This window comes from Gorilla gorilla, chromosome 18 (assembly GCF_029281585.2).
Source record: "Gorilla gorilla gorilla isolate KB3781 chromosome 18, NHGRI_mGorGor1-v2.1_pri, whole genome shotgun sequence".
NCBI classification, from domain to species: Eukaryota; Metazoa; Chordata; class Mammalia; order Primates; family Hominidae; genus Gorilla; species Gorilla gorilla.
The window spans coordinates 7,908,989-7,931,154 of NC_073242.2; the positions used below are offsets into that span (position 1 = coordinate 7,908,989).

At 55.9% G+C, this 22,166-nt stretch overlaps 1 protein-coding gene and 1 long non-coding RNA gene across 3 annotated transcripts; one reads left to right on the forward strand and one right to left on the reverse strand.

The window, feature by feature from the left end:
- Positions 1 to 7: 7 nt before the first annotated feature.
- LOC129527532 (uncharacterized) lies at positions 8 to 3,440 on the forward strand. Its single transcript, XR_008672519.2, has 3 exons — positions 8 to 474; positions 1,675 to 1,784; positions 3,034 to 3,440. It is a non-coding gene; the product is annotated as an uncharacterized lncRNA (long non-coding RNA).
- TFAP4 (transcription factor AP-4) lies at positions 3,315 to 19,390 on the reverse strand. Of its 2 annotated transcripts, XM_055365160.2 has the most exons (8): positions 18,779 to 18,861; positions 12,575 to 12,758; positions 8,661 to 8,826; positions 8,449 to 8,547; positions 7,904 to 8,074; positions 6,568 to 6,708; positions 6,203 to 6,358; positions 3,315 to 4,361 (listed from the first exon to the last, which is right to left on the reverse strand). In XM_055365160.2, the coding sequence occupies exons 2-8, from the start codon at positions 12,622 to 12,624 to the stop codon at positions 4,167 to 4,169; spliced, it is 978 nt and encodes a 325-aa protein (XP_055221135.1). In that variant the 5' UTR covers positions 12,625 to 12,758; positions 18,779 to 18,861; the 3' UTR covers positions 3,315 to 4,166. The 2 variants fall into 2 exon arrangements, with proteins under 2 accessions (XP_055221135.1, XP_004057150.1); XM_004057102.5 differs by lacking the exon at positions 12,575 to 12,758 and having other exon boundaries at positions 18,779 to 19,390.
- Between the last annotated feature and the right edge of the window lie 2,776 nt (positions 19,391 to 22,166).

The window sequence follows — 22,166 nt, forward strand, 5'->3', positions numbered from 1 at the left end:
GCGCGCGCCATGGCCTGAGGCCTCTGGGAACATGCGCGGCGAGGGGACGGGCGGGGCGAGTCCGGGAAGGGGCGGGGCCGCAGGCGCGCCCCTGACTTCCAGCGCCTGCGGGTGAGACCGCCTACCCTCGCCGGGCGCGCTTGAGCATGCAAGGGGAGGTGGGATTCCCCTGGCCCGCCCCCAAGCCACGCCTCTGGCGTATGAGAACTGAGCTGTCCCGCAGGGACCGAGAGAGGAGCCTCCGCTTTCGCAGGGGCTGGGTGTTCCGGGCGCACTGCGCCCTCTGTTGATCCTCTTAGGAGCTGCGTGGGGACCGTCGGGCCTGCCGTTTCGCACCTGGCCGAAAGGGGACGCTGTGCCGGGCCAGATCCTATGTAAATTTAGCTGGATAATCTCAGCAAGAGAAAATTGGCTGCAGTGCAAAGAAGCCAGGCTCAAAACGCTGGGTTATCCCATTTATATGACATGTCACAGGTAAGACTATAGCAACATAGATCAGTGGCTCCTAGGGGCTGGGTTGACCACCAAGAGGCATGGGGGGCATTGGAAATGAAGGAACTAATTTATATCTTTTTTATTTTGCTTTGGTTTTATTTATTATTTATTTATTTATTTTTGAGACAGTTTCGCTCTTGTTGCCCAGGCTGGAGTGCAATGGCGCGATCTCGGCTCACCGCAACCCACACCTCCTGGGTTCAAGCGATTCTCGTGCCTTAGCCTCCCGAGTAGCTGGGATTACAGGCATGCGCCACCACGCCCGGTTAATTTTGTATTTTTAGTAGAGACAAGGTTTCTCCATGTTGGTCAGGCTGCTGTCGAACTCCCGACCTCAGGTGATCCGCCCACCTTGGCCTCCCAAAGTGCTGGAATTACAGGCGTGAGCCACCGCACCCGGCCTGTTTTATTTTTTTTTAATCATATCTTGATCATAGTGGTGGGTAGGAAACTATGCATTTGCGTGTAGGAAACACACAAAACCAAAAACCAGAAAGTGTGACTTCTACTAAATGTAACTACTTTCATTTTTTTAATTAATTAATTAATTTATTTATTTTTTAAGATGGAGTGTCACCCTGTCACCCAAGCTGGAGTGCAGTGGCACAATCTCAGCTCACTGCAACCTCCACCTCCCGGGTGCAAGTGATTCTCCTGCCTCAGCATCACCAGTAGCTGGGACCACAGTTACTGGCATTCACCACCATGCCAGGCTAATTTTTGTATTTTTAGTAGAGACAGGGTTCCACCATGTTGGCCAGGCTGGTCTCAAACTCCTGACCTCAAGTGATCCTCCCACCTCGGCCTCTCAAACTGCTGGGATTACAGGCGTGAACCACTACTGTGCCTAGCCTAATTTTTGTATTTTAGTAGAGTTGGGGTTTCACCATGTTGGCCAGGCTGGTCTTGAACTCCTGACGTCATGTGATCCACCCGCCTCCGCCTCCCAAAGTGCTGGGATTACAGGTGTGAGCCACCACACCCGGCCAACTACTTTAATTTTTTTAAAAAGATATTAAAACCAGAAAGCAGGTGGTTGCTGGAGACTGGGAGGAGGGGGAAGGAGTGACTGCTTCATGGAGTCATTTTGGAGGGATGGACATGTTTTGGAACCAGGTAGGCTGTGTAACACTGTGAATGTATTAAGTGCCATTGAATTGTTCACTGTAAAATTCCAAGAAAACCTGCAGACTCCTGCCTTTCTGTGAAGAGTTCGTGTCCACTGTCATCGTGGGGTGAGCTGTGATTCTGCCTTCTGCTCTGGCCTCAGTCCCCAAGCACCCAGCACTGTGAGTATGAGGCATAGGAGGGGACCACGGTGTAAATCGATCTCTGCTCATGGAAGAGTGAAGGATTTAAAGGACCATGGCCTAGCCTGGGCAACATGGCAAAACCCTGCCTCTACAATAAAATATAAAAAAGTCAGCCGGGCCCAGGCCAGGCTTGGTGGCTCACACCTGTAATCCCAGGACTTTGGGAGGCCAAGGTGGGTGGATCACCTGAGGTCAGGAGTTCAAGACCAGCCTGGCCAACATAGTGAAACCCCATCTCTACTAACAATACAAAAATTAGCTGGGCGTGATGGTGGGTGCCTGTACTCCCAGCTACTCAGGAGGTTGAGGCAGGAGAATCACTTGAATCTGTGAGGCAGAGGTTCCAGTGAGCCAAGATCGTGCCATTGCATTCCAGCCTGGGTGACACAGCAAGACTCCATCTCAAAAAAAAAAAAAAAAAAAAAAAAAAAATTAGCCAGGCTTTGTGGTACAGGCCTGTAGTCCTAGCTACTAGGGAGGCTCAGGTGGAAGGGTCACTTGAGACCAGGAGGTCAAGGATGCAGTGAACTGTGATCAAAACACTGCACTGCAGCCTGGGCGACAGAGCAGGACCCCATCTCACACCGAAAAATAATAATTTAAAAATAGCCGGGCATGGTGGCTCATCCCTTTAATCCAAGAACTTTGGGAGGCCGAGGTAGGCGGATCACTTGAGGTCAGGAGTTCAAGACCAGCCTGGTCAACATGGTGAAACCCTGTCTCTACTAAAAATACAAAAATTAGCTGGGCATGGTGGTGCACTCCCATAGTCCCAGCTACTTGAGAGGCTGAGGCAAGAAGATTGCTTGAACCCAGGAGATAGAGGTTGCAGTGAGCCGAGATCACGCCACTGCACTCCAGACAGGGAGACAGAGACTGTCTCAAAATAAAGGACCACGCCAATCCCCAATAGGATGCAATGTCCTTGTGCCATTATTATCGCCAATTTTTAGAAGAAGAAATTGAGGCTCAGAGGAAGCGGTTTGTCAGAGGGGGAACTGACCTCTGGCAGACCAATTCCAGGATCTCAGCACTTAAACACCACACCACAGGGGGGCAGGGGGGTGCTGGGGGGGAGCAGTTGGAGGGGGGTGGGGTTCCGCTTCTAGGGGAGGAGAGGATGAGGCTCAGGGAAGTTACAGAAGCCCAGGAAGTGGCAAAACCTAGGGATTAACCAAAGCCTAGGGACCAAGCAGGGCCCCTGAACACCTGTGTCCTTTCCCAGGTGTTCGGAATCGGTGGCTTGGTCGTCCTTCTCTCCTTGCCGCCCACCAAAGAGCCACTCCCCAGCCTCAACACCATCTTCCATCTTTACAGAATACCCAGGGTCATCCCAGGGAAACTGAGGACCCCAATTTTTCATCGCAACACCACACACAAGCTGAGGGAGCAACTGTGCTCACACACACCCAGTCCGCTTTGGGGGGCCCAAGGAGCCCCCCTACTATAGATGCGGTAGCCCTGCCCTGGTCTTCAGGCCAGCCCACACCCAGGAGACTCAGAATCTAAAAAACAAAGTACAAACTTTATTTTGTTTCTTTACAAAGGCACGGTGGCCTCTTGGTTTTTTTCTCCCCACTTTCTTAACAAAATATAATAGCTTCTCCTTGAACACGAAGACCTCAAAATTGTAAAAAAAAAAAAAAAAAGAAAAACAAAAACAGAAAGCAAACCAAAAAGAAATAAAAAACCAACAACAAACAAAACAAAAAGAGAGAGACAGACATTTTTGGGGTGGAAGATGAGACCTGGAGGCAGAGGTGGGGGCTGGGGGGTGGGAGAGTGGCGAATTCTAGTGCCGAGATGGGGAAGGGGGAGGGGGGCACAGCAGCAGCAAACCCCAACCGAGAAGCAACGGAGACCTCCGGGCCCCCAGAACGCCCCAGCCTAGTCTTACCCCCAACCATGTAAGTGCTTAAAAGAGAAAGAAGAAAACCCAAAAAGAGGAGGGAAAGGGGATTGAAGGCTGACAATCCCAGGCTGGCTCTGGGCAGGGAAGAAATAACCTGGGGTTTTGTTTAATTTTCCCTGTTCTTAAAAAACATATTTAAAGGAAAAAATGCTTTTTGGCAGAGAGAGGCCAGGCATCTCCGTGTCAGCTTCCCCCAGCCCCCGGGGCCGAGGCCCAGCCCTGGGGTCCCGATGCTCCCACACGCTCTGCGACACCCCAGCCCCGGGACCTCGGGTTGAGTGGCTTCGTTCAAAGGTCGATTTACAGTATTGAAAAAGAGGTCATAAAAGAGACCCAAATGACATCGTAATTTTGTAAAAATTTCTCACTCATTCGCCCATGTCTCTCCCTGTGGCTGCCCCGGCTCCCTCCAGCCCCCAGAAGGGAGAGGAGGGCTGGGGGGGTAGTCAGGGAAGCTCCCCGTCCCCCGACGGCTCCTCCCGGCTCTGGTCCATGGCATCACTGTCTGAGGCCTCGGAGTCAGAGGCGGTGTCAGAGGTGGGGGCCTCCGGGCAGCTGCGGACAGGCTTCACGATGACAGCTCGCCGCTGCTCCTCCTCCAGCTCCTGCTTTTCCTGGGTGCCCTCGATGTGCTGGATTGCCTGGACAGGGACGAACCACTGAGAAGGCTCGGCCGGGGATACATGGCCAGCCAGGAGACAGTGGGGGCCCTCAGCCAGCCACTGTCACCCCCAAAACACATAGCCCAGAAATAAGCCTTGCAAAGCAGCAGGGGAGGCCCGCTAGAGTACAGGAAAAAGAAACTCCTTTTACTTTTTTTTTGGAGACAAGGTCTCGCTATATCACCCAGGCTAGAGTGCAGTGGCATGATAATAGCTTACTGCAGCCTCAGACTCCTGGGCTCCAGCGAGCCTCCTACCGCTCCCTCCCTAGTAGCTGGAACCACAGGGGCGCGCCACCATCCCTACCTAACTTCTGTATTTTTGGTAGAGACGAGGGGGTTCTTGCTATGTTGCCCAAGCTGATCTCGAACTCCTGACCTCAGGCAATCTTCCTGCCTCAACCTCCCAAAGTCCCGGGATGACAGGCATAAGCCACCACGCCTGACCCAGGAACAAACTTTCAAAACCCCTCTGTTAAGTTGAAAAATCCATTCCGGGAAGATGACAGTCCCAGTGCTGCTTAGAAATTATATGTATCAGCCAGGCGCAGTGGCTCACGCCTGTAATCCCAACACTTTGGGAGGCCAAGACGGGAGGATCACCTGATGTCGGGAGTTCGAGACCAGCCCCTCAACAGAGGCCAGAAGCCTACTAAAAATACAAAATTTGCCAGGCGTGGTGGCACATGCCTATAATCCCAGCTACTTGGGAGGCTGAGGCAGGAGAGTCACTTGAACCTGGGACAAGGAGGTTGTGATGAGCCGAGATAGCACCATTGCACTCCAGCCTGGGCAATAAGAGCAAAACTCCATCTCAAAAAAAAAAAAAAAAAGAAAGAAATAATATGGACCTTTCATATGTTTTTGTTTGTTTGTTTTTTGAGAAAGAGTCTCACCGTGTCGCCCAGGCTGGAGTGCAGTGGTGCAATATCAGCTCACTGCAACTTCCACCTCCCATGTTCAAGCGATTCTCCTGCCTCAGCCTCCCGAATAGCTGGGATTACAGGCGTGCGCCACCACGTCTGGCTAATTTTTGTATTTTTAATAGAGATGGGGTTTTCACCATGTTGGCCAGGCTGGTCTTGAACTCCTGACCTCAAGTGATCCACCCACTTTGGCCTCCCAAAGTGCTGGGATTGCAGGTGTGAGCCACCACACCCGGCCATATGTTTATATATTTTAAAGCTTGCCTATTAACTTATTAAAGGCCCTTGTTATTAATTGTATTACACAATTTGCAAAGTTTATGAGCAATTAAAATTCGAGGAGATTGATTTTTTTTTCCTGTTTTGGCTTTTTTGGTTATTTATTTATTTACTTATTTACTGATTTCTGATGTTGGGCTCCTCAAGGGAACCTGTTCAAGGGTGAATGCAACTGTAACTTCAGGCTTGACCCACAGAGCTTCCTTCTCTGTAGGAGGCCCAACTATCACTAGCCCTGCCACCTGTATCTCCATCCAGGTCCTAGGAGATGGAGCTGAGACAATGTTCCTGACCAACCCAAGAGCTGGATGCAGGAACTCTGTAACCAGGGGGCTCTGGGAGCAAAGGACCCTCTCCGGAAACCCCATATTGAGGGAAGGGACAGTCTTCCTGGCCAACTCCTCCTACTGGCGTGGTAGGCCCTGCCCAGATCTCTGGCCCTCACATTCTCCACTTGCAGATCCAGGGACGGGGCCCCCCAAGGCTTCCAGCCCTCCACCCCTTCCCACACGAGCACCATCTTCCTCCGCTTCTGCCCCTCTTTTCTAGTCTCCCCTAAAGAGCCTGTTCCCGGAGTATGACCCCCACAAGCTGCCCCTTTCTCGAGCTTAGGTACCTGCACGATGGTGTCCAGATTTTGCCGGGATGTGGAAACAGAGTTGATGACCGAGGAGGGGCCCATGGTGACGACATTGATGTGGTGGGAGGGAGGAGGAGGCGGTGCTGGCACGATCACTGTGGGGTGGTGGGTGGGGGCCGGAGGGGGCAGAAGCTGCAAGACAGAGGCCCTCAGCCTTTCTCTCAAGGCTTCTCTTGGCCCATCCACCTCCCCTTCATGCAGAGCCGGCCAGTGTATAACTGCCTCTCCCCCTTTATATTAAGAAGCAGAGAGGACGTGGCCTAGGGAGAGGCTTCCGCCATTCAAGATCACCTGTCCCCTTCCCGGTCCCCAGAGCCCACTCCCGGGCGCCTCCTGCTCACCTGGGTCCGCAGGTGCTGCTGTTCCCGCTCCAGCTTCTCCTGGTGCAGCAGCCTCACCTGTTCCTGCTGCTGCTGTAGCTGCACCTGCTGCGCAATCACCTTGAGCTTTTCCGGGTACATGTGGGCCTCCAGCGAGCGCACCTGGAGGCAGGACAGCCTGGGCTCAGGGCCAAGGCCGGGAGCACACCCTGCCCTGTCAGTCTCACAGCAGCTCATTCACTCCTGCTGAAAACCCTAGCACGGGGCGGGCCCCCCTCAATAGAGGCCAGAAGCCTTTCCAGAGCCCTTCAGCCCCTGGCTCCTCTCGCCTCCCACCTTGGCCTCCACTGGACCATGCTCCCTCCTGCCCGAGTCTTTGCCTATGCTATTCCCTCTGCCGGGAACACCTTTCTCTGTCCTTTGGTTAACTATGAGACTCAACTTCCCACTTCCATGGAGAAGCCGCAGGGCGTCCCTTGAAAAACCCCTCCTGATGCCACAGCTCCAGCCTGGCCTTCAATATGGTTAAGTTTTTTGTTTTCGTTTTTTGGTTTTTTTGAGCCGTGGTCTCCTTCTGTCACTCAGGCTGCAGTGTAGTGGCACAATCATGGCTCACTGCAGCCTCCACCTCCTGGGCTCAAGCAATCCTCCCAGCTCAGCCTCCTGAGTAGCCGGGACTACAGGCACACCCCACCACACCTGGCTAATTTTTGTATCTTTTTTGGTAGAGACAGGGTCTCACTATGCTTCCCAGGCTGATCTCAAACTCCTGGGCTCAAGCGATCCTCCCACCTCGGCCCCGCAAACTGCTGGGATTATAGGTGTGAGCCACCATACCCAGCCCATCACGGTTACATTTTTTTTTTTTTTTGAGACGGAGTCTCGCTCTGTCTCCCAGACTGGAGTGCAGTGGCACGATCTCGGCTCACTGCAAGCTCTGCCTCCCAGGTTCACGCCATTCTCCTGCCTCAGCCTCCCGAGCAGCGGGGACTACAGGCGCCCACCACTACGCCCAGCTAATTTTTTTTTTTTTTTTTTTGTATTTTTAGTAGAGACGGGGTTTCACCGTGTTAGCCAGGATGGTATCGATCTGCTGACCTCAGGTGATCCACCCGCCTCGGCCTCCCACAGCATGGTTACATTTTTGAGATCCTTTGGCTAATCTCCCCCACCCCAACGCAGACAGTGGCCCCCAAGGGCAGAGACGTGTCTGGCTTGCTCCCCACTCCTAGGCCTGGCACCGCAGTAGGTGCTCCTGTAAATAGGGCTCCACCGAGGGCCGCAGAGCATGAGGCGCGACCCCAGGCTCCACGCCCTCTGCACCGCGCGCCGCGCCCAGCAGAGGGCGCTGCCTCACCTGCTCCTCCAGCATCATGCGCACCGAGCGCTCCTTGTCCAGCTGCTGCCGCAGCTCAATCATCTCCCGCCGCAGGTCCTCCGCCTTCTCGTCCTCCCAGATGTCTGGGGAGCCTATGCCTTCGTCCTTGTCCTCTGCCCGCCGTCGCTTGGGGGACGAGCCGCTCAGCTCCTGGGGACCCCAAGGAGTCGGTCAGTGTGCCTGACACCTCGGTACCACCACGGAGATTGGGGTTCCATCGCAGCCCCCCAAAGCTGCCCAACACAGGTGAATCTTCATTAGGGAGCCCCTTCTGCAAGTCCAGCAAACCAGCCAAATGCCAGGAGAATGGGCTGCTTTACATAACAGTCACCTGGCTCCTTCCAGAGCCCACTCCACCGCACTTGACTGATGGGGAAACTGAGGCCGGGGCAGAAAAAAAAGTGCCTGGAAGTACTTGTCAGTGGGCAAGAAGGGGCCTGCAGCCACACCTGAGTCCCAGGCCCATGGCTGGGTCCAAGGCATGCCCATGCCAGGGAGAGGGAGCCATGAAGGACAGGGCGCACCTGGATGAAGCGCTTGAGCTGTGTGTTCTGCTGCAAGAGCCTGGTCTTCTCCTGCTCCAGGGAGAAGATGTACTCGGCTGTCTGCTGGAGAATGGCTGCCTGAGGGCGTGGAAAAGCCGAGAGTCAGGCTGGCAGTGTTTACCAGAGCTCACTTTCCTCTCCCAGCGGGAACCTGCCGGCTCCTCCAGGAAGCCCTCCCTGCTCTCACCCACCTTGCTGAGCTTCTCTCCATCTGTGTGGGGGATGAGGGTCTTGAGGGACTGGAATCCCGCGTTGATGCTCTGCATGCGTCTCCGCTCGTTGCTGTTGGCGATCTCCCGCCGAATCCGCCGCTCCTGGTCCCGCTGAGTCTCGGGGGTTAGTGGAATGTTGGCAAGGCTGCCAGAGAGGACAGGGACAGGCTCGGCCAAGGCGCCCTCTTCATCATTCATCTCCAGAGGGCCCCAGTGGAAACTGCATCCCTCCCCTGCTGCAAAAGATGCCAGGCCACCCCCAGAGAGTGATGGAGGGGTGCTCTCTGGGACACTGGGGCGGACTGAATCAGCTGGCTGCGGGTAAGATAGTCCGCTCAGAACCCACCCCGGGCCAGGCACAGTAATCCCAGTTCTTTGGGAGGTCAAGGCCAAGGATCATTGAGCCTAAGAGTTTGAGATCAGCCTAGGCAACGTAGTGAGACCCTGTCTCTACAAAAAAATAAAATTCGCCAGGTGTGGTGGTGCATGCCTGTAGTCCCAGCTACTCAGGAGGCTGAAGTGGGAGGATCGCTTGAGCCCAGGAGTTGGAGGCTGCAGTGAGCTATGATCACGCCACTGCACTTCAGTCTGGGCAACAGAGCAAGACCTTGTCTCAACAACAACAAAAAAAACCCATCCCCTCCCTGGCTTTCCTCACAGGGAGCAGTCTCTCCTCCGGAACAGAATTCCCAGTGTGTCTGCGCATCAAAACATCCAGGAGCTTAGAAACTACGCAGACGACGGGTGCTGGCCCCAGCGTCTGACTAGCAGGCCCGGTGGGGCCCAGAAACGTGCGTGGTGTGATTCTGATACACGTGGGATGCAGACGACATTCAGGGACGCTGTCCCCGCTCCTGGAACACTTCTGAGTGACTTGCTAGGCACCTGGAGCGCCTCTTCAGCGTCTCAGGCTTTGCCACCCCAGGACTGAGGAAGACGTCCCCACTCCCTTCCTACCCTCACGCCCACGCCTCCCACCACAAGCCCCAGCCCCGCTAGGCTAAGACTTCACAGAAGGCAAGTACCACTCACTCCCCAAAAAGACACCAAGCCAACAACCCCTGGGGACACGCTTCCCCACAGCCCACCCACTCCAAGAGACAGACCCACCCTGTGCCGGAGAAGCGAGGCTCCCACCATGCTGTGGGGAGCGCTGCTGACCCTTGCAGGAGCAGTGGCCAGTGCGGTGAGAAGACAGCCTGGGGGAAGAAGGCGTGGCTGCTGGCTGGGGGCGTGGCTTCGGACGAGGGCGGGGCGTGTGCGCCAGGAGGCGGGGCTGCGGGCCAGGGGGCAGAGGCAGCGGTTGCGGGCCCAAGGCCATGCTCCCGAGGGTTGGGCTTGTGTGTGGCCTGGAGGAGGCATGTCCCCCTCCCTGGACCTCCCCTGCAACTCCCCCCGCCCCTGGCCTGATGGCTTCCAGATGCTGGGCTCCCAGCAGAGGCTGCTGGCCCCACCCGAAGCCGCAGCCCCGGCCTCTTCCTGAGGGGCCCTCCCGGGGTGCCCTGTTCCAGGACTGAGCCAAGGGGGCTCATGCCCCTGAATCTGGGAGAACAGGAAAAGGGTTCTGGGCAGCTCCTGCTCCATTGACGAGGGCAGTCTGGGGTCAAGGGGCTGCCAAGTCTAACTCCCCTGCTGTGTGCCCTGGCCCCTTCGCCAGCCCGCAGGCGGAAAGGAGTTTGCATGGACCCCGGAGGCAGCACATCTGCAACAGCTGGAAACAGCCGTGGCCTTCCTGGCCCCACCCAGCCTGCCCATCTGTCCAGCCTTGGCTCCCTGTGGGACCCTGGACGCATCGCTGCCCCTTCCCCGGCCTCGGCTTCCTCTCCCAATAGAGAGGTGTCCGACGCCGGAAGTCTGGATGCAAATCAGCCTCCTTCCGTCCGCATCAAGCCAAGCCCCCTCCTCCATCAGGACCCAAAGGCCCAGGGCCTGTACCCAGGGTACAAGTCGCTTACAGGGTCTTGAAATGTCAGCGCTGCAAAAGGGGCCCGGGCCCCCCACTTTCCATGAGAGACTTTAGGGTGCAGGGCAGAGAGGGGATGGTTTTAGGGTCAGTCAGCTGGATGTCAGTGCCCTCACTTCTCCCCGTTCCCCTGCCCTGAAGTGGAGGTGATAGGGGGACTGGAGCAGGCCTGCTGCACGGCTGTGTGTGGCCCAGCCTTGGGGCGGAGTCCAGGCTCCCAGGCCTGGCACAGCCTCAGACCATACCATCTCTGAGAGGCCAGCAGGCCAAGGGGACCAGGACTGCTCTGCAGTGGGTGGCTTAAAGCTGGGGCTCTTTGGAGGTAAGAGGTGGGAAGAGATGTCCATAGGAAGCCACAACACAAGGTAAGTGCAATCTTGAGGCATCACCATCCCCCTCAGGAGAGATGTGGGGAGAGACCCCTGCCCACCCAGCCCCTGGGTCCCTCCTGGCAATGCCCAAAAGCCAGAGCTGACCAGGGGGTGAAAAGGGAGCACCAAGTCCAGCCTTGGGCCACCTGAGAGCTGGCCCTCCTGGAGGGTCCACAACAGAGGGATACATTTTTTTTTTTTTAAGTTTTTGGCGAGAATTTTCTCACTGAATTGTCACAATGTTCCTGAGTCAGGTGGCCTGAAGACTCCCATGTAAAGAGGGGGGCACAGAGGTTTGGGTAGGGTCCAGCTGCAGCAAGCGCTGGGCGTGAACCCTGACCCCAGAGCAGGTGTCAGGCCATAGGGCAGAATGAGCTCTGACCGGCCCACAGAGCCAGATGCCCCAACTGGCAGGTGACAGTTATCCCTGTAAAAGAGAAGACTAGGCCGGGCACAGTGGCTCACACCTATAATCCTAGCACTTTGGGAGGTCAGAGCAGGAGGATCGCTTGAGCCCCAGAGTTCAAGACCAGCCTGGGCAACATAGTGAGACCCCATCACTAGAAAAAATTAAAGAAATCAGCCAGGCATGGTGGAGTGTGCCTATTGTTCCAGCAACTGAGGAGGCTAAGGTGGGAGGATGTAATAAGCCCAGGAGGTTAAGGCTGCAGTGAGCTGTGATGCATATCACTGTACTCCAGCCTGGGCAACAGAGTGAGACCTTGTCTCAAAAAAAAAAAAAAAAAAAGGACCAGGCGTTCGGAAATCGCTGTAATCGTGTAACTCTTTTTATTATTCACAGACCTCGTTGACATTTTTCCCTGCCTGATTCTCACAAAACCCAGTGGGGTGGCCGAGTTTACAGTGAGCAAGCAATGCAGGGTCGTGGGAAGGAAGGTGATGATCCCAAGGTCAAGCAGCCAGACTGGGCACAACAGCCTGCAGATGCCAACCCACTGAAGCGCCTCTACTGACCGCTAGTTCACACAGCCCGCCACTTACCAGAAGCGGGTGTGTGACTGCAAGCTCAGCCATCACCCCTCTGAACACAAGCCCACAAGTGAGGTGACTTGCCCAAGGTCACACCCAGCAGCTGGGCAGGGCAGGGTGCAGCCAGATGCACCCTTCTGCACCTCCCGGCCCAAGTCCCACCAACTCCTCTGCTCTTGGGAGCTGACCCTCAGCCTCTTCCTTCCCTTCCCCGCAAGGCAGCCCACTAACTGGGAGACCACAGGAGACCACCAGACCCCAGTCCCGAAAACCCCAGCCGGAAGTTCTCACAAGGAAGAGGAGCTGGGGCTGGGATCAGGGGCCTGTGTGGCCTCCTCCTCTGCACCAGAATCTGCCGGCCCAGCTCCTCCAATGCTCCATCCTGCCTCCTTCCTCTCCAAAGCCATCAGCCCAGTCTCCTGGCTCAGAAACCAGCTGCTGGCTAACCTAGTGCTTAACTTAGGTTAAGCACTTTCTTAAATCCAAGAAAGCAAATTTCCCCCCAAAAGGTACAGTTCCTCGTGGGGACCTGAATCTGCCACCAAGACCCTCAAATATATATAACTCACCTAAATTGCCCTGGAAGTACCCGCCGACAGAGTCCTTTAATAGAATGCATTCTAACCAAGGCTTCTGATTGGTGGAATAGGAGCTAACCAGGGGTTGTGATTGGTGGAGTGCCGCTAACCAGGAATTCTTATTGGTGGAATGCTGACCAACCAGGGCTTCTGATGGCTGACCAACCAGGGGTTCCTGTTGATGAAGGATGGTTAATTGAAATTTCCAGGTGATACTGCACTGAATAAAGTGGATTTTTCTGCAAATGCCTGAAAGTTTCTGATAGCTCTTTCTGGGGTTTTGCATTTACGGTTAAGGTCTGTAAAGGTCCTACACACACAGTAAAAGTCCACTATCCTCTCCCTGGCCACTTCAGACTCCTCCAGGTGAAAATCAAAGGTGACCCAAGTCCACCAACACCGAGGTTCTCTTTCTTCTTTTGACTGAGTCTCGCTCTGTTGCCCAGGCTGGAGTGCAGTGGCGCAATCTTGGCTCACTGCAATCTCTACCTCCCGGGTTCAAGCGATTTTCATGCCTCAGCCTCCCAAATAACTGGGATTACAGGCGTGATCCACCAAGCCTGGCTAATTATGGGGGGCAGAGGGGGTTTGAGACGGAGTCTCGCTCTGTTGCCCAGGCTAGAGTGCAGTAGCACAATCTCAGCTCAGTGCAATTTCTACCTCCTGAGTTCAAGCAATTCTCATGCCTCAGCCTCCCGAGTAGCTGGGATTACAGGGGCCCACCACCACGCCCGACTAATTTTTGTATTTTTAGTAGAGATGGGGTTTCACCATGTTGGTCAGGCTGGTCTCGAACTGTTGACCTCAAATGATCCATCCGCCTCGGCCTCCCAAAGTGCTGGGATTATAGGCATGAGCCACCAGGCCCAGCCACACCGAGGCTCTCTTGCTTCTTGCAAGCCAGCCTCCTGGGTCCAAACAGGGGCTGCCCTAGATTTAGGAATAAGGTCACTGAGCAGCCAATGGCCGAGGAACAAAATTTGGGCACCAGCCTTGGATGCTAAGGCAAGAGCTGCCACACCTACCACCACAGCACCCACAAAATCTGCTGAGACTGACGCTGGCATCCCAACCAGACACTTGGAGGGATGGGGCATGCCCTTCAAGTCTAGAACCCTGCCAGGTACCTATCCCTCCTGCCCAGCCCAAAGTCAAGTACCCTCAATCCCTCTACACCTGCCTGCCCAGCTCCAGCCTCAAACCGGCCACTGAGAACTTTCATTTCACACTGCCCTGAAGTCACTCACATACCTCAGGGTCACTTAACATCTACACAGTCAACGTGGGAAAGTCTCCCAAACCCAAAAAAGCACTAAGGCACTCATCCTTCTCTAACCTAATCAGCCCGAGGTTCTCATCCATGCTCCATCCCCGCTGCTGCTACACTACTCACCCATACTCTGTACTCCGACCTGGCCAGTCTGCTGCCCTTCCCCTTGGTCCCAGAACACACCATGCCCAGGCTGTTGCCATCAGAAACATCCCTGCCTCCCTCCCTTCCCCAAAGCTCCTCCAGCCCATCAGTGGGAATCCTGCACTGGGCTCAAGTGCAAAAAGTCCAGCCTTGCCACTTACTAGCTGTGGAACACCAAGCCTCAGTTTCCTCCATCTGTAAAATATGGAAACACTGCTTCACTTCACAGGGTCATGGTGAAGTTTAAGAGAGATCAAGAGAGGCCAGGCACAGTGGCTCACGCCTGTAATCCCAGCACTTTGGGAGGCTAAGGTGGGCAGATCACCTGAGGTCAGAAGTTTCAGACCAGCCAGGCCAAGATGGTGAAACCCCCTCTCTACTAAAAATACAAAAATTAGCCCGGTGTCGTGGGACGTGCCTGTAATCCCAGCTACGCGGGAGGTCGAGGCCCAAGAGTTAGTTTGCACCCAGGTGTCCAGGACAACCCATGAAACTCTTAGGGGGTCTACAAGACCTTTTAGGACCACAAGGCTGTGAGCTGCTGAGGACAGGAGTCACATCCTGTTCGTGGCTGTATCCTCAGTCCCAGCAGAATGTTGTTGCTTCATAAATAAATCAGGGACCCAACAAACACTCCAAAGCCTTCAATTTTCTCGAACTCCTTCTTATGGGAGCTTTTTAAGTTTTATTATTTTTTTAATTTATTTTTATTTATTTATTTAGAGGCAGGGTCTCACTCCCGTCACCCAAGCTGGAGTGCAATGGCATGATCTCGGCTCACTGTAGCCTCAACTTCTTGGGCCCAGGTCATCCTCCTTCCTCAGCCTCCCAAGCAACTGGGAGTATAAGTGCACACCATTCACACCCGGCTAGTTTTTTGTATTTTTAGTAGAAACAGGGTTTCGTCATGTTGCTGAGGCTGGTCTCGAACTCCTGGGCTCAAGTGATCCTCCCGCCTTGGTCTCCCAAAGTGCTAGGATTACAAGAGTGAGCCACTGCACCCAGTCTTACTGTTTTTTTTAAGAGACAGGGTCTCTGTTACCCAGGCTAGAGTGCAGTGCTATGATCATAGCTCACTGCAATCTCCAATTCCCAGGCTCAAGCAATCCTCCTGCCTCAGCCTCCCAAGGAGCTGAGACTACAGGCACATGCCACCATGCCGGGCTAATTTTTTTATTTTTTGTAGAGGTGGGGTCTTGCTACGTTGCCCAGGCTGGTCTCGAACTCCTGGGCTCAAATGATTCTTTCCCCTTGGCCTTCCAAAGCAGGGATTACAGGCTTGAGCCACCGAGCCAGGTCTAGGAGCTTTATGATACAGACAGAGGCCAGGCGCGGTGGCTCACACCTGTAATCCCAACACTTTGGGAGGCCGAGGTGGGCAGATCACGAGGTCAGGAGATCGAGACCATCCTGGCTAACACGGTGAAACCCCGTCTCTACTAAAAATACAAAAAATTAGCCAGGTGCGGTGGCGGGAGCCTGTAGTCCCAGCTACTTGGGAGGCTGAGGCAGGAGAATGGCGTGAACCCGGGAGGCCGAGCTTGCAGTGAGCCGAGATTGCACCACTGCACTCCAGCCTGGGCGACAGAGCGAGACTCCGCCTCAAAAAAAAAAAAAAAAAAAAAAAGATACAGATGTAGAGTCCGGGCACAGTGGCTCATGTCTGAAATCACAGCACTTTGGGAGGACGAGGCGGGCAGATCATAAGATCAGGAGATCGAGACCATCCTGGCCAACATGGTGAAACCCCGTCTGTACTAAAAATACAAAAATTAGCCAGGCATGGTGGAGCGGGCCTGTAGTCCCAGTTACTTAGGAGGCTGAGGCAGGAAAATTGCTTGAACCCCGGAGGCAGAAGTTGCAGTGAGCCGAGATTGCACCACTGCACTCCAGCCTGTGCGACAGAGTGAGAGTCCATCTCAAAACAAACAAACAAACAAAACACAAGATACGGATGGAGACTACCATATACCTGCCCATATACCTCCTTTTAAGACTCTGAATGTCAGTGGCTGGGCGCAGTTGCTCATGCCTGTAATCCTAGTACTTTGGGAGGCCAAGATGGGCAGATCACCTGAGGTCAGGGGTTTGAGACCAGTCTGGCCAACCACTATGGTGAAACCCCATCTCTACTAAAAATACAAAAATTAGCCAGGCATGGTGACACATGCCTGTAATCCCAGCTACTTCAGAGGCTGAGGCAGGAAAGTCGCTTGAATCTAGGAGGCGGAGGTTGCAGTGAGCCAAGATTGCACTCCATTCTGGGTGACAGAGTGAGACTCTGCCTCAAAAAAAAAAAAAAAAAAAAGACTGAGTGTCATTTTAACAGCTACCAGGCACTTTCCATACTCATAGCTAATTTTCTCACAGGTGCTCTGTTTTCCAGAGACTGAGAACCATTAGGCGACAGGTCCAAAACCTGCAGCTTGTGTGTGCAGCACCCTGCCCTACAATCCCCTCTGGCAGGCCAGGGAGACAGAAAGACAGGGAGATCCCTGCTGGTTACTGAGGGATGGAGCAAAGCCCACCAGCCTGAGATGACCCTGAGAAGCAAATGCATCTGGCCAGAAGGTCCTGCCTAATGAACACATTTGATCCCGGACTGGCTTCCCACCTCACCCTGCAACCCCTACTGAAGGTAAACAAATCCAGGGACCCCCAACTCCATGCCTAATGCACAGCTGACAACTGTCTTGCAATGGACGTTGCCATGTCCAACCCTGGACGAAGGCCCTACACCTTCAAGTCCTTGGCCTACCAAGATCCAGCTACCCTGGGGGACTGCTGGTATCCTCCAAAGGAACGCTTGGGGCAGGGATAAATTGAAGCCAGAATCTCAGGGGGCCCTGAGAGGACTCACCCAAGGCCCAGGCATGGCAGCCAGAGGGCCCCCCAACCCTGCCCAGGATCAGGCCCAGAATGTCTTCTCCAGTAGGCACAGCGGCTCAACTGCACCTCCGCGCTGCCCAGCCCAGCCCTGCAGCAGCAGCAACCCCAGGACAAGGGTTCAAGTTCCAGTTCCACCACCTGCTGTAGTGGTCCCTTCTCCAGTCTCTGTGTCCGCCTCTTTAAGCGGAATCAAAAGACACTTTTGACTCATAGAAAGATTATGACAACTCAGTGAGAAAATTCTAGCAAAGTGAGTCCCCAGAACATAAAAAGAGCTCAAGAATGTTTTTTACTTATTATTACTGGGCCCTCCAGGTGGGCCTCGTGCAAGGGCCAGCCCTCGGGGCATCCCTGCCAGCTGCCAAACCCATCAACTGGCCCAAGTCTAGGTATTGACTGGGAACTTCAGAGCAGCCTTAAGGTGGGGACCCCTGGGGCAGAGGGTTGGGCAGGAGTGTCTACACGTGTGCAGCAACCTTCCCTCCAGGCCGGATTCTGCAGGCGCTAGCGTCCACCAGCCTGTGCCACACCGGCGGGCTCCTCCTCCCTCAATCCCCGCCCAGACTGCCTCGGGCGGCAGAGCACGTGGCTCCAGCCCTAGGGAGCCATTTCGCTCCGGGAGCAGCGCGGCAGGAAAGGGGCCGCAGGTCCCAAACTTGCGCACGCCGTAGAACGCCCACCTGCCCCCCCACACCCCGCCCAGGGGGTCGTTCAAAATGCAGATGTCCGGGCCCCAGCGATCAGAGTTCCAGGCACGTGCATTTTAAGAAGTGTGCGAGGTGGTTTGGCTGTGTGTGGTCCTTGAGTCCATCACCCTTTGGGTTTAGAGCAACCTAGGACCAAAGCTTGCAAAGTGGCTTCTGGGGAGGTCTGCGGACCTCCGGCCACCCACCGGGCTGGGGGACCCGACGCTTTCGGTTTACGGCAGGGGGGAGGGGCGTTGGATGGGAAAGTTTGCAGAGGAAATCCACGTGCGGCGGGAAGCTGCCCTGCGAGGCTAGGGGCGGCCTCAGGTGTCCCTTCCCCAAATGGCCTGCCCACCTGGCCTGCCTTGCCCATCGTGCCCGCGGGGGCCGAGCTTTGTGCAGGGAAAGCGTGGCCCAGGAGCGCCTACAAATCCCACAATGCTGCACCAGCAGGACACGGAGAACTACAGCTCCCGCGAGGCCGCGCGCAGAGGTCCGCCTACTCCAAGAGGGCTGCAGAGTCACGTCCAGGCCTCGCTAGTAAACAGCGCCCGGGCGCGGGCGGGCGAGCGAGCGGCAGCCAACGTGCCCCGGGCCGCGGCGCCCCTACCGGCCGCGCGGGCCCCTCGGGGTCCGCCCACCCCCCACACCCACACGCGAGCACGCCCCCGACCCCGCTGCAGCCCCGCTCTGCAAACACGCACAGTGCCCGGCTCCCCGCCCCCACCCCGCGCCGGGAGCCGCGGCATGGCTGCATTGTAGCCGCCCTAGCTACACCCTCACGCGCGCCCCGGGCCCCCAGACCCCCTTGGATGGGGACGACCTAAGATCCCGAGGAAGGAAGGAGAGGAAGGAAGCCGCCGCAGGAGGGGGAAAGAGGAAGCGCGGGGGGGAAGGCCACCAGCACCAAGCATGGCCGGGACTGCTGCAGAACCACGTGGGTCTGTTTGCAATTTACAAACGTCGCGACTCGCCCGCCTGCAGCGGACAAAAGTGGCCGGGGCCGCTTGGGGCCCCCATGCTCCAACGGAGGAGGGTCCCGGGGCGGCGCAGACCCGGCGTGTGGGGCTGCAGCCGTCCCGGCAGCTAAGAAAGGCTAGCGGGGTCGGCGGCGCGGGCCATGCGTGCGCACACGCGCGCCCGCCCGGGCGGGCTGGCCGGGGGCTGCAGTGGTAGGAAGGGGGTGGGGGGAGGAGGAGTACACACCTACAGAGCCCTCCTATCACTTCTTTCTCTGTTTTCCTGAAATGTTGCAAAGAGGGCACCTTCTGAGTGGGCACCATGAAATACTCCATAGCGATCGGCCCCCCTCCTCTGCACGAGCCAGGTCCCGCGATCAGCCGGAGAATGCAAGATGGAAATCCGAATCAAAGGGCAGCGCCGGACGGAGGTGCAGAATCGGCCGGTCCCAGATGCTGGCGGCGGCGGCGGCGGCGGCGGCGAGGGGAGGGAGGCGGGCGGGAGGGGCGGGAGGGAGGTCTCTCCGGCCTGCCTCCCCGGGCGTGTGTATGTGTGTGTGTGTGTGTGTGTGTGTGTGTTTGCAGCTGATCAGATGTCTGTTTCAAGGCGGGAAACAGCTGGTGAAAACTCAGCACTCCCCCGGCCTCCTTCCGCGGAGTAAGGAATTGCATGTAAACAAAGGACTATTTGCAGCGCCCCCCAGGCGGCGCGAGGCCGGGGCGAGAGGGGCGCGGGCCCCCGGGGACCGGCTGCAACCGGGGTCTGCAGGCCTCTCGCGGGGCACAGGGGGCCGGGGGCCGCGGGCGGCCTTGCGGGGCGCGGCGTGAATGGAGCGAGCTGCGGCCGAGCTACATGCGCCACTATGGGTGATGAGGTCCATCAGCTGACAGGTTGGCAAGCGTTGCAAAAAAAAAAAAAAAAAAAGGCCAGCCACCGCGCAGGGAGCCCAGCCCGTGCAGCCCGGGGTCCAGCAGCGACTGCCCAGAGCAGGGTCCGCGCGCTCGGCCGGCCCGCAGGGAGGAGGGGGCGCGGCTGGGTCGGGCGTGCAGCGGCACCAAGGAAGGCGGCCTGGGGTTCGCGCTTGGGGCTTCTGCTTTTTCACCATTGCAACTGCACGGAGCGGAGCCTCTCCGGTGTGCTCCCTTCGAGCCGAGCCCAGGGCCCCCTGGAAACTTGCGTCACAGCCACCGCTTCCCACATGTAACTCGGGGCTGACTTCGGAGGCCGGCCAGCTTCCTCCCTCCCTCCTTGCTTAGCTGCCCGCCGCTGGCCGCACGACCGGGACTCCGGATCCTAGGAATCTTGGACCCGGCGACGGGACGGCAAAGGGCGCCTCGGATGCTGGGGCCGCCCTAGGAAGCCGGGGGCCCCGGCAGGGAGGGGAGGGTGGAGGCGGGCCTGAACGGCAGCGGCCCCCGGGCGCAGGCTGCCGGCGCTGCCGGGTCCCCTGCTATTCCCCCAGGCCCCCACTGTTCCCTCCACGGGCTGAAGGCTGCAGCTTCTCATTCATAACAAAGCCCGTGTGGGACTTGCCCCTCCGCCAGGGTGCGCTCCCCACGAGGGGGTGACGACTTGGGGCAGGGACGGGGACCCTGGCGGCGAGCTTCCGTCCTCCGCTCGCACGCCCCACCTTCCGGCCCCAGGCCCTCCCCTGGCTCCTGAAGGGTTGGCTCCTGGCTCAGGAAGCCCACGCCTGCCTTGGAATGTCCTGGATCCTGCCCACCGCCTTCCAGGTTCCGCCTAAATCGCGCTTCCTAATTTGACTTATTCCTACTAGTAACAATAGTTACTGTTATTATTGGGAAATATTGTTATTAGATGTTGCCAGCACCCGATGGACGCCGAGCAGTTTTGCATACACGCTCTCCAATCCTTGAAGCAACCTGTTAGGCAGTTTCTCTAAGGAGAGATCCCAGACCACTTGACAAAAAAAAAAGTCTCTGGAAGGCTTACTATGTTTTTACTTAAAAAAAAAAAAAACTTTCGGCTGGGCGCGTTGGCTCACGCCTGTAATCTCAGCACTTTGGGAGGCTGAGTCGGGTGGATCACCTGAGGTCGGGAGTTCGAGACCAGCCTGACCAACATGGAGAAACCCCGTCTCTACTAAAAATGCAAAATTAGCCGGGGGCCTGGTGGCACATGCCTGTAATCTCAGCTACTCGGGAGGCTGAAGCAGGAGAATCGCTTGAACCCGGGAGGTGGAGGTTGCAGTGAGCCAAGATCATGTCATTGCACTCCAGCCTGGGCAACAAGAGTGAAACTCCGTCTCAAAAAGAAAAAAAAACAAAAAACAAAAAAAAACCTTTTTACTGTTTTTCAATAAATAGAGATAGGAGTCTCACTGTGTTGCCCAGCCTGGTCTTGAACTCCTGGGACTCAAGGAATCCTACCTCTACTTCCCAAATTGCTGGGATTACAAGCATGAGCCATGGATGGCCCTGGTGGGAAGCCTATTTTTAACTGCCCTTAGTGAGCAAGCTATTCTTTGTTTTGTTTTGTTTTTTTTTAAGACGGAGTCTTGCTCTGTCACCCAGGCTAGAGTGCAGTGGCACGATCTCGGCTCACTGCAACCTCCGCCTCCTGGGTTCAAGTGATTCTTCTGCCTCAGCGTCCCAAGTAGCTGTGGTTACAGGCACACACCACCAAGCCCGGCTAATTTTTGTATTTTTAGTACAGATGGGATTTTGCCCTGTTGGCCAGGCTGGTCTCGAACTCCTGACCTCAGGCGATCTGCCCACCCCAGACCCCAAAGTGCCGGGATTACAGGCATGAGCCACCTCACCCAGCAGTGAGCAAGCTATTCTGGTGCATTACTGTCTCCTTATCCTCTCATTTTGCAGATGGGAAGACAGAGGCTCACAGCTGCAGACAAGAATGCACTCAGGAGTGCTGGCTGCAAAAAGCCCTGGTTCTTTATATCACACTCATCCTCCCACCTGCCACACCTCACCTCTGATCAGGGCCTTATTTTGTACTTGCTTTTGTTCTTTTCCAGAGCAAAGCATTCTGTCATACTTACTTATATGTGGCCTTCAGAGTGTTCTCTGGATGTCTCCCTGGTTCAATTTTTTTTTTTTTTTTTTTTTTTTTTTGAGACGGAGTCTCACACTGTCGCCCAGGCTGGAGTGCAGTGGCGCGATCTCGGCTCACTGGAACCTCTACCTCCCAGGTTCAAGCGATTCTCCTGTTTTCCTGCCTCAGCCTCCCAAGTAGCTGAGATTACAGGCGCCTGCCACCAGGCCTGGCTAATTTTTGTGTATTTTTAGTAGAGACGAGGTTTCATTATGTTGGCCAGGCTGGTCTCAAACTCCTGACCTCGTAATCCACCTCCCTCCCCCTCCCAAAGTGCTGGGATTACAGGCATGAGCTACTGCACCTGGCCTCCTTGGTCCAATTTTGTCTCCCAGAGAAGAGGGACTGTGCTTTTACTCTTTTCTCTCTTAACGGGGGATGGTACAGGGCTGGGCACATGTGTGAACTGCAGAGAGTGATCTGCAAAGCTGATATCCCTGGAGACAGCCTTGGCAGAAGGGATGAGAGGGAGACCCTAGGCACAAGTGGGTGGCCCAGGCAGACCCGGGAGCTGGCTGCCCACACTGAACTGGGTAGTAGGCACCCATCCCCTCTCCTAATA